Genomic DNA, 11,020 nt, shown 5'->3' on the forward strand with positions numbered 1-11,020 from the left:
CCCAATTTTTCGTTGATCTTTTTCCCCATTCCTCACCGATTTTTCCCCCATTTCTCTCTGATTTTTCCATCATTTTTCATGGTTTTTCCCCCCCATTTCTCACTGATTTTACCCCATTTCTCACTGATTTTATTAATGTTTGTATTTCTATTTCTAATTATGTTTATATTTATATTTATTATTATTGTTTTGCACGTTTATGTTTATGTTTATGTTATTGTTTATATCTATGCAGGTTAACGTTTGTGCATGTTTCTGTCTATGTTTATATTTATGCATATTTATTTTTATGCCGGCGAACGCGGGCAGGCGTTTTATGTAAACGCCTATCCGCCGGGGTCTTATGGCGGCCGCCATCTTGAGCGTGTCCGCACTCTCAAAATGGCGGCTCGGGCGGCACCCCGCGTGACCTTCCCAAAATGGCGGCAGAAAGGGCGGGAAAAATCAGGACCCCGGTGTGTAGGCATAAAATGCCTGATTAAATGGCCGACGCCGATCCGCTCGCCGCCAATTTTCCCGGACGTGTCAGAGCGTGCCGACAACGGCCGCGCGGTCCGCGGTGCCGCGGGCGTGAGGGCGCCGGCGGGCGCGGGCAGGCGTTTTACGTAGACGCCTATCCTCCGGGGTCCTAGAGAGGCCGCCATCTTGAGCGTGTCCGCACTCTCAAAATGGCGGCTCGGGCGGCACCCCGCCTGACCTTCCCAAAATGGCGGCAGAAAGGGCGGGAAAAAATCAGGACCCCGGTGTGTAGGCATAAGATGCCTGATTACATCGCCGACGCCGATCCGCTCGCCGACAATTTTCCCGGACGTGTCAGAGCGTGCCGACAACGGCCGCGCGGTCCGCGGTGCCGCGGGCGTGAGGGCGCCGGCGGGCGCGGGCAGGCGTTTTACGTAGACGCCTATCCTCCGGGGTCCTAGGGAGGCCGCCATCTTGAGCGTGTCCGCACTCTCAAAATGGCGGCTCGGGCGGCACCCCGCCTGACCTTCCCAAAATGGCGGCAGAAAGGGCGGGAAAAAATCAGGACCCCGGTGTGTAGGCATAAGATGCCTGATTACATCGCCGACGCCGATCCGCTCGCCGACAATTTTCCCGGACGTTTCAGAGTGTGCCGACAACGGCCGCGCGGTCCGCGGTGCCGCGGGAGTGAGGGCGCCGGCGGGCGCGGGCAGGCGTTTTATGTAAACGCCTATCCGCCGGGGTCCTAGAGAGGCCGCCATCTTGAGCGTGTCCGCACTCTCAAAATGGCGGCTCGGGCGGCACCCCGCCTGACCTTCCCAAAATGGCGGCAGAAAGGGCGGGGAAAAAATCAGGACCCCGGTGTGTAGGCATAAGATGCCTGATTACATCGCCGACGCCGATCCGCTCGCCGCCAATTTTCCCGGACGTGTCAGAGCGTGCCGACAACGGCCGCGCGGTCCGCGGTGCCGCGGGCGTGAGGGCGCCGGCGGGCGCGGGCAGGCGTTTTACGTAGACGCCTATCCGCAGGGGTCCTAGAGAGGCCGCCATCTTGAGCGCTGCCGCAGGGCTGGGTCCCGGCCCGCGGGCCCTTCCGCCATCCTGAGAGGGGCACGGTGCAGTACCCGCCCGTGTCCACACGGCGGCAGCACTGCCGCCCAACTCAGCCCGGCACTGCCGCCCTGTCAGGGACAGCCAGAGAAGGGAGAGAGTTCCAAGCACCAGAGTCCCCACCCGTCATAAAATCCTCTCAATGAACGCCCCTAAAAAACCCCGACCCAAACTAAAAATGCCCTGCCTCTGACCAAATGAAAAAAAAAACCTTTTCTATATAGAAATCATCTATTTTTTAATATTTAATTTATAGTCATAATCTAGACATATTTCATATATTCAATTTAATTGCTATTCTATTTATCATATATACAATATTATTTTATTATTCATTATATACATAGATTTATATTACTAATGTTATTTCTATTTTATCTATATCCATCTATATTTGTAGGTTCATAGTTTTTAATATTATTTCTTTAAAAGCTCTGCCTCTAACCAAATAGAAACAAAAAACTCGATTATTTTAAATTATATTTGAATATATTTTTCTATTTAGTTTTCATATTTATATCTGTAGATTTATATGTCTATATTGTGGATTCTATATTTATATACTATTTAATGTATTTTTTACTAGTATATTAATATACTAGATGCTATTTACATTCTATTATAACATACTATTTAATATAACATATTAAAATCGATAAATTCTTTATATTACATACTACATACATGTATTTTATATTTATATTTATTTCTATAGATTTATACTTACATATATATATGCATATATAGTTATAATAATTTTATGTCAGTATCTATTTTTGCATATTGGTATATTTTTGCCTATATTATTTATTAAAAACCCTCCTCTAACCAAATAAAAACCAATAAAACATTCCTTTGAAAGTCTGAATATTTATATATTTCTATTTTCATAACAAAATATAATGTAATGTAATATATTTATATATTGGTTTCTTATATTTGCTTCTATATTTTTATTCTTTATCTTTTCTATTTACAGTATCTATAAAAAAACCCTACCTCTATCCAAACACAAGCCAATAAAACATTCCTTTTAGACTATATTTAGCTGTTTTTTAAGGTTCTGTTTTTCATGCATTCTACACCCACCCCTCCCTCTCAATGTTCTGGCACCCACCATGACCCCCCCCCATGCCCGACTCACCTGCTCCTCCAGCGCAGCCCGGCTCCCTCTCCCATATAATCTCGATAGAATCGATCGGCAGGCATTGGCAATCGATCGCCGATCTAATCGATCGGCAGGCATTGGCAATCGATCGCCGATGTAATCGATCGGCAGGCATTAATAATCGATCGCCGATATAATCGATCGGCAGGCATTAGGAATCGATCGCCGAGCTAATCGATCGGCAGGCGCGATCAATCGATCGCCGATATAATCGATCGGCAGGCGCGATCAATCGATCGCCGATATAATCGATCGGCAGGCATTAGCAATCGATCGCCGATCTAATCGATCGGCAGGCACGATCAATCGATCGCCGATCTAATCGATCGGCAGGCATTAGCAATCGATCGCCGATATAATCGATAGGCAGGCACGATCAATCGATCGCCGATATAATCGATCGGCAGGCACGATCAATCGATCGCCGATATAATCGATCGGCAGGCATTGGCAATCGATCGCCGATATAATCGATCGGCAGGCGCGATCAATCGATCGCCGATATAATCGATCGGCAGGCATTGGCAATCGATCGCCGATCTAATCGATCGGCAGGCATTGGCAATCGATCGCCGATGTAATCGATCGGCAGGCATTGGCAATCGATCGCCGATCTAATCGATCGGCAGGCATTGGCAATCGATCGCCGATGTAATCGATCGGCAGGCGCGTTCAATCGATCGCCGATGTAATCGATCGGCAGGCATTAGCAATCGATCGCCGATGTAATCGATCGGCAGGCGCGTTCAATCGATCGCCGATGTAATCGATCGGCAGGCATTAGCAATCGATCGCCGATATAATCGATCGGCAGGCGCGATCAATCGATCGCCGATGTAATCGATCGGCAGGCATTGGCAATCGCTCGCCGCCTCTCGGGCTGTTGCAGTACCGCGCTCTGGCCCGATGGCGGCGCTTTGTGCACTGGAACCCAGCGCCTTCGGGCTGCGGCCGTGGGAGCCCCGAGCCCCGCTGGGTCCATCCCAGAGCACGGCCCTGCTCTTCTCACACTCCGCATTGTCAGGGCTCGTTCCCTCTGTCCCTGACCCTTCCAATCCCTCCAAGGACTCCCCAAACTCCTCCACAGAGCCCCCCAAGTCTTCACCAGGACCCCTCCCCCCCAAACCACTCCCCTTTCCCAGATCCCCACTTGGAGCGTCCCGATTCCCTCTCGCCCCTCCCAGGCAACCCCAACCCTTCGAATCCCAGCCCCCCACCCCCGAAATGAACCGGGCGAGGCGGTGCCAAAGCTCAGTGGCCAGTTTATAAAAAGGGGGGCTCGGGGGCCCCCCGTATCAACATATGTACAGGGGAGAGAGGCATGTACAGGTATTTACACCCCCCGAGGTATTTACAGAGCCGGGGGGAGGGGGGGGACCCAGGAGGGGGGCGGGGGGAGGGGCAGACCCCCCCCCCACATCCCCCCCCTTTCCCCTCAGCAGGGTCCCAGCCCCTCCCCCCTCCCACCCCCCCCCAAAGGACACGCCCCGAGTTTCTACAAGAAACAGCCCCAAAAAAAAAAAAAATAAAAGGCGGGGGGGGGGGATAAAAGAGCCTTTTCCGAAGGGGGGTGGTGACGTCACGGGGATGTCGCGGTGACGTCATCACGGGCGTCGCACGGCGGGGGGAGGGGCATCCGTCAACGGCGGCCCCCGAGGTTGGCAACCACGGCCAGAGGTCGCCTCTCGGGCCACCTGCGGCCCCTTCTCGTGTCGCCCGGCCACGGCCACGGCGGCCAGAGGCCAACTCGGGGCACGGCCGGGGCAACCCCGGTGGCCAAACGCCAACCCCGCCGTGACGCAAACTCTGAACGTCCAAAGGCAACGGCGAGCGAGCCCGAATCCGAGCGAGCCCGAATCCGAGCGAGCCCGAATCCGAGCGATCCCGAACCCGAGCGGCCCCGAAGCCGAGCGAGCCCGAATCCGAGCGATCCCGAAGCCGAGCGGCCCCGAATCCGAGCGGTCCCGAATCCGAGCGACCCCGAAGCCGAACGGCCCCGAATCCGAGCGGCCCCGAATCCGAGCGGCCCCGAATCCGAGCGGCCCCGAATCCGAGCGAGCCCGAAGCCGAGCGATCCCGAATCCGAGCGGCCCCGAAGCCGAGCGGCCCCGAAGCCGAGCGGCCCCGAAGCCGAGCGGCCCGAAGCCGAGCGAGCCCGAATCCGAGCGGCCCCGAAGCCGAGCGGCCCCGAATCCGAGCGAGCCCGAATCCGAGCGGCCCCGAAGCCGAGCGGCCCCGAATCCGAGCGAGCCCGAATCCGAGCGGCCCCGAAGCCGAGCGATCCCGAATCCGAGCGACGCCGAATCCGAGCGGCCCCGAAGCCGAGCTGGCCGCCGTGGCTAGTTGAGGGTGCCGCCGTGGCTAGTTGAGGGTGCCGCCGTGGCTAGTTGAGGGTGCCGCGGCAGCTCTCGGTGCGGCACAGGCACGGGATCTTGGTGTCCTCGATGGGGAATTTGTAGTCGTAGGTGATCTCCTCGTTGACGCCGATCGCCTGCTTCGAGTAGATGACGATTTTCTTCTGCGCCTCGATGGTGATGACCTTGGCGTAGCAGTTGGGCTGCGGGTGGGGAGGGAGAGGTGGCCCGAGGTGGGGGGTGAGTTCAGCGAGGACCCCTCCCCCTCGCTGCGTGCCCCCACACCCCGGATTTGGGGGCTCACCGTGCAGCAGTGGTTGATGAAGCGAGCCAGGTTGCCGCACTTGGTGGCGTCGATGATGGTGTCGTGGTCCACGCGGAACAGGTAACTGCTGCCGATGCCCTCCTGCGCGTAGCGCTTCTCCCGCATGTCGGCCACCACCTGCGGGGCCACCCCGCGGGGGGGTCACAGTGGCCACCCGGCGAACCCACCCCCCACACCCCCCGGTAAAAGCCGACCGCGCCGGCCCGAAGTTGACTGAGCCGCTCCGGAGGCCAAATGCCAGCTCGGGGGAGGCCAAAACTCGGGCGCGGTGGCCCAAAAGTCGAGCCGTGGGATCCAGGTGTGGGCACGGGTGGCCGAATGCCAACCACAACGGCCAAAACTCGACCGTGGCAAGAACCGGGCACCTCGGGCCACTCGGGGGCCACCAGGAGGCTGTGGGATACCCGAGGGGTCCGTGGGGGGGTGGGGGGGGGGCCGGGAGGTGATGCCGTGGTGGCAACCAGGAGCTGGGAGGTGGCAAAGGATTGCCCGGGGTCCCTGTGGGTGTCTGGGGACACTGGGGAGGGGGTTTGGGGACACTGGGGGGGTTTGGGGACACTGGGGGGGTTTGGGGACACTGGGGAGGGGGTTTGGGGACACTGGGGGGGTTTGGGGACACTGGGGGGGTTTGGGGACACTGGGGAGGGGGTTTGGGGACACTGGGGAGGGGATTTGGGGACACTCGGGGGGATTTGGGGACACTGGGGAGGGGGTTTGGGGACACTGGGGAGGGGTTTGGGGACACTGAGGGGGTTTGGGACACTCGGGGAGTTTGGGGACACTGGGGGGGTTTGGGACACTGGGGAGGGGTTTGGGGACACTGGGGAGGGGGTTTGGTGACACTGGGGGGGTCTGGGGACACTCGGGGGGTCTGGGGACACTCGGGGGGTTTGGGGACACTGGGGAGGGGGTTTGGGGACACTCGGGGAGTTTGGGGACACTCGGGGGGGGGTTTGGGGACACTCGGGGGGGGATTTGGGGACACTCGGGGAGGGGTTTGGGGACACACCTGGCGGATGTTCTGCCCCACGTACTCGATGACCATCTCGTCGGCCGCGATCGGCTCCATGGCGAACAGGCCCCACTCGTGGATCCGCTGCGGCCGAACCGGAGCCGCTTCTTCCGGAACTGCGGCACGAGAGGGGGGCGGGGGGGGGACACACGTGACGTCACCGCCACGGGCGTGGGGACAGCACGGGGGGGGTGGGGAGGGGGGACGTGCCATTGGGGGTGGGGACAGCGGTGACGTCACCAGGGGACACGGCACAAGGGACAGGCGGGGGACAAGGGGGGGACACTGGGGTGACACTGGGGGACAATGGGGGGACAATGGGGTGACAATGGGGTGACACTGGGGGGACACTGGGGTGACCAGAGGGACACTGGGGTGACCAGGGGGACACTGGGGGGACACTGGGGGGACACCGGGGGACACTGGGGTGACAATGGGGTGACAATGGGGTGACACTGGGGGGACACTGTGGGGACACTGGGTGACACCAGGGTGACACCGGGGACACTGGGGTGACCAGAGGGACACTGGGGGGACACTGGGGGGACACTGGGGGGACACTGGGGTGACACTGGGGGGACACTGGGTGACCAGAGGGACACTGGGCTGACACTAGAGTGACACCGGGGACACTGGGGTGACACTGGGGGGACACTGTGGGGACACTGGGTGACGCCAGGGTGACCAGAGGGACACCGGGGTGACACTGGGGTGACCGGAGGGACACTGGGGGGATACCGGGGTGACACCGGAGGGACACTGGGGTGACACGGGGGTGACACCGGGGGGACATCCATGGCCACCACGGACGCACCTTGAGCTGGTTGAGCTTGAGCAGGTCGCTGTCCGGCAGCGCGGCCGCGCCGATGGCGCTCAGCAGGCGCCGCTGCTCCGAGCGTCGCTCCGACAGCACCCGGTTGGGACCCTGGCGACGGGGAGGGGACACCGCGGTGGGCGCCGGGGAGGGGGGGAGGAGGGTCCCCAGGTGTGTGTGTGTGGGGGGGGGTCTCACCTGGGTGTCGGGGGCGTCGGGGTCGGGGCGGGGCGCGGGGCAGGGCCGCAGGTACCGCGCCTTCTCGCGCCGGCTGATGGGGTAGTAGCCCTCGCTGCGGGCGCTGCCCGTGCGGTGCTCGCGGCTCTCGGGCCACCGGCGGCGGCGCCGCGGGCTGCTCGTCCTCGTCAGTGATGGCCGCGAGTCAAGGCGACAACGAGCGCGGCGAAGGGGACGGCGAGGGCTGCCGTGACCCCAGCAGGGCCAGGGGACCCGTCCCCAGCGCCCACCCGTGTCCCCAGCGCCCACCCGTGTCCCCAGCGCCCACCCGTGTCCCCATCCCCGTGTCCCCATCCCTGTGTCCATCCCCATGTCCCCATGTCCCCCTGTCCCCAGGCCCAGGATATCGGTGTGGGGCACCCAGTGCCCATCCCCGTGTCCCCATCCCCATGTCCCCGTGGTGTCCCCATGGTGTCCCCCTGTCCCCTTGGTGTCCCCAGGATATCGGTGTGGTGTCCCCGTGTCCCCATCCCCGTGTCCCCATGGTGTCCCCATGGTGTCCCCGCGGTGTCCCAGGATATCAGTGTGGTGCACCCAGTGTCCATCCCCATGTCCCCATGGTGTCCCCGCGGTGTCCCCATGGTGTCCCCATGTCCCCGTGGTGTCCCAGGATATCGGTGTGGTGCACCCAGTGCGTGTCGTTCAGCCAGTGCCCATCCCGTGTCCCCGTGTCTCTGTCCCCGTGTCCCCATGTCCCTGTGTCCCCATGTCCCTGTGTCCATCCCCATGTCCCCATGTCCCCATGGTGTCCCCATGTCCCCAGGATATCGGTGTGGTGCACCCAGTGCCCATCCCCGTGTCCCCATGTCCCCATTCCCGTGTCCCCTTGGTGTCCCCAGGATATCGGTGTGGTGCACCCAGTGCGTGTCGTTCAGCCAATGCCCATCCCCGTGTCCCCATGTCCCCATTCCCGTGTCCCCGCGGTGTCCCCATGTCCCCATGGTGTCCCCATGGTGTCCCCGCGGTGTCCCCTTGGTGTCCCAGGATATCGGTGTGGTGCACCCAGTGTCCATCCCCATGTCCCCATGTCCCCGCGGTGTCCCCGCGGTGTCCCCATGTCCCCATTCCCGTGTCCCCGCGGTGTCCCCATGGTGTCCCAGGATATCGGTGTGGTGCACCCAGTGCGTGTCGTTCAGCCAGTGCCCATCCCAGTGCCCATCCCAGTGCCCATCCCCGTGTCCCCGTGTCCCTGTCTCCATCCCCGTGTCCCCATTCCCGTGTCCCCGCGGTGTCCCCATGTCCCCATGGTGTCCCCGTGGTGTCCCCGCGGTGTCCCCATGTCCCCAGGATATCGGTGTGGTGCACCCAGTGCGTGTCGTTCAGCCAGTGCGCGGCCCCGTCCTGCTGCAGGAGCCTCTCGTAGGTGAGGCGCAGGAACCGCGCGTCCTCGGCGTCCAGCCCGGCGCTCCAGATGTCGTACAGGATCGTCATCTGCTCGAACTCGCTGCGCGGGGCGAACGCGGCCGCCGGCGACGCCGGGGGGACCCCGCGGGGCCGCAGCCAGCGCCGGGCGCCGCCGGAGCTGCCGCTGCTGCCTTCATCATCATCATCGTCATCGTCGTCATCGTCATCATCATCGTCATCCTCGCTGTCGCTGTCGCTCGAGGACGAGGGCGGCGGCGGCTGGTGCCGTTTGCGCCGCGCTGGCGGGGCCGCGGTGGCCACCGCGTCCCTGTCGGTGGCCGCCGTCGGGGGCAGCTCGGCCACCACCTCCTCGGGGGCTTCCAGCACCTCCTCCAGGCACGGCGCGGGCGCGGCCAGCGGCGTTCTCGGGGGCCCGGCCCTCGCGGGCATGGGGTAGTTGTGCTCCAGCAGCACGGGGGGGTCCCGGGGAGCCGGGGGCGAGGGGCGAGGGCGAAGGGGCGACCTCGGGCTCGGCGTCGCCCTCGGAGTCGTCGTCGGCGTCGCTGCCGCCGCGCGTGAGGGCGATGGCCGCCAGCACCGCCAGGTCCCCCCCGCCACCGCCGCCACCTTGGGGACCCCTCCGGGCGACCCCCGGCGAGCCCCGGGCCAGCTCCAGCAGCGAGGTGGCCCCCAGGTGCTCGGCGGGGGGGCGGGGTGGGGGGCGGCGGGGCGGGGGGCGGCGGGGGGGGGGACCCCCGTGGGGGGCGGCGACCCCCCCCAAATCGTGGTGGTCGCCGCCGCCGCCGCCGCCCCCTCCCCAGCTCTTGACCAGCGAGGCGTGGTCGGCCGGGAGGTTGGACACGGCCCGGGGGGGGGCAGGAGGAGGAGGAGGAGGAAGAGGAGGGGGGGGGAGTTGGGGGCGGGGAGGGGGGTCCCGGCGGCGGGGGGGGGGGCACGGGGGGCTTGGGGGGGGAGGGGGAGGGGCTGGGCGTGGGGGGAGGGGGAGGGGAGGCGGGCGGCGGTGGGGGAGGGGGCCGGGCTGGGCTCCTCGGTCTTGCGGCGTTTTTTGGGGGGGGGGAGCAGCGGGATGGGGGAGGAGGGGCGCGGCGGGGGGGGAGGGGCTGCGGGGGGAGAGAGAGAGAGAGAGAGAGAGAAAAGGGGGGGGGAGGGGTCAGTCCCCAAAATTTGGGGAGACCCCCCCCGCCCCCCCCCAAAAAAGGAGGAGGAAAAGGTGGGGGTGGGGGGGGGGGGAACTCACCTGGCTTGGGTGAGGGGGGCCGGGGGGGCTCCAGGGGCTCTTCGGCCTCATCCTCGGAGGAAGAGGAGGACGACGAGGACGACGAGGAGGAAGATGACGATGACGAAGATGACGATGAGGATGAGGAGGAGGACGGGGGGCGCGAGGAGGAGCTGCTGGAGGCGCTGCCCCCCCTGCCCCCCTCGTACAGCGAGAATTTGGAGGAGCCTTCGCTGGCGGCCTCGGCCTCGTCGCCCTCCTCTTCCTCCCCCTCCTCTTCCTCCTCCTCCTCTTCCTCCTCTCCTGTGGGGGGGACACGCGGTGACATCAGCCGGGTCCCCTCCCCAGCCCTAGAGCCCCCCCAAAAAAATTCTGCAAAAATTCTGTGCCCTTGTCCCCCCCAGTGTCCCCACCAGTGTCCCCCAGTGCCCCCCCAGTATCTCCCAGTCCCCCCAGTCCCCCCAATGTCCCCCCCAGTGTCCCCAAATGTCCCCCCAGTGTCCTCCCAGTGACCCCAGTATCCCCCCAGTCCCCCAGTGCCCCCCGCAGTGTCCCCCCAGTATTCCCCAGTCCCCTCCCAGTGCCCTCCCAGTCTCCCGCAGTGTCCCCCCAGTATCCCCCCAGTATCCCCCCAAATTTCCCCCCAGTGCCCTCCCAGTCCCCCTCCCAGTCCCCCCCCAGTTCCCCCCCAGTTCCCCCAGTCTCCCCAGTCCCCCCAGTATCCCCGCAGTGCTCCCCCAGTATCCCCCAAATTTCCCCCCAGTATCCCCAGTATCCCCCAGTGCCCTCCCAGTATCCCCCCAGTCCTCCCAGTGTCCCCCAGTCCCCCCCAGTATCCCCCCAGTGCCCCCAGTCCCCCCAGTGCCCCCCCGTGTCCTCCCAATATCCCCCAGTCCCCCCCAGTGCCCCCCAGCGTCCCCAGTATCCCCCCAGTGCCCCCCCAAATTTCCCCGCAGTATA

The 11,020-nt window shown here is 62.8% G+C and overlaps 1 protein-coding gene across 1 annotated transcript; it reads right to left on the reverse strand.

Annotated features, from left to right (window-relative positions):
• Positions 1-4,196: 4,196 nt before the first annotated feature.
• LOC148217819 (uncharacterized) lies at positions 4,197-10,403 on the reverse strand. The gene is given in 8 exon segments (XM_088158461.1): positions 4,197-5,294; positions 5,396-5,533; positions 6,426-6,514; positions 6,517-6,544; positions 7,243-7,353; positions 7,441-7,610; positions 8,772-9,944; positions 10,082-10,403. Coding segments are annotated over 8 exon segments (2,190 nt in total). The 5' UTR covers positions 10,389-10,403; the 3' UTR covers positions 4,197-5,120.
• Between the last annotated feature and the right edge of the window lie 617 nt (positions 10,404-11,020).

The sequence above is a fragment of the Sturnus vulgaris genome, unplaced genomic scaffold (genome assembly GCF_052056855.1).
Source record: "Sturnus vulgaris isolate bStuVul1 unplaced genomic scaffold, bStuVul1.hap1 Scaffold_2153, whole genome shotgun sequence".
NCBI lineage: Eukaryota > Metazoa > Chordata > Aves > Passeriformes > Sturnidae > Sturnus > Sturnus vulgaris.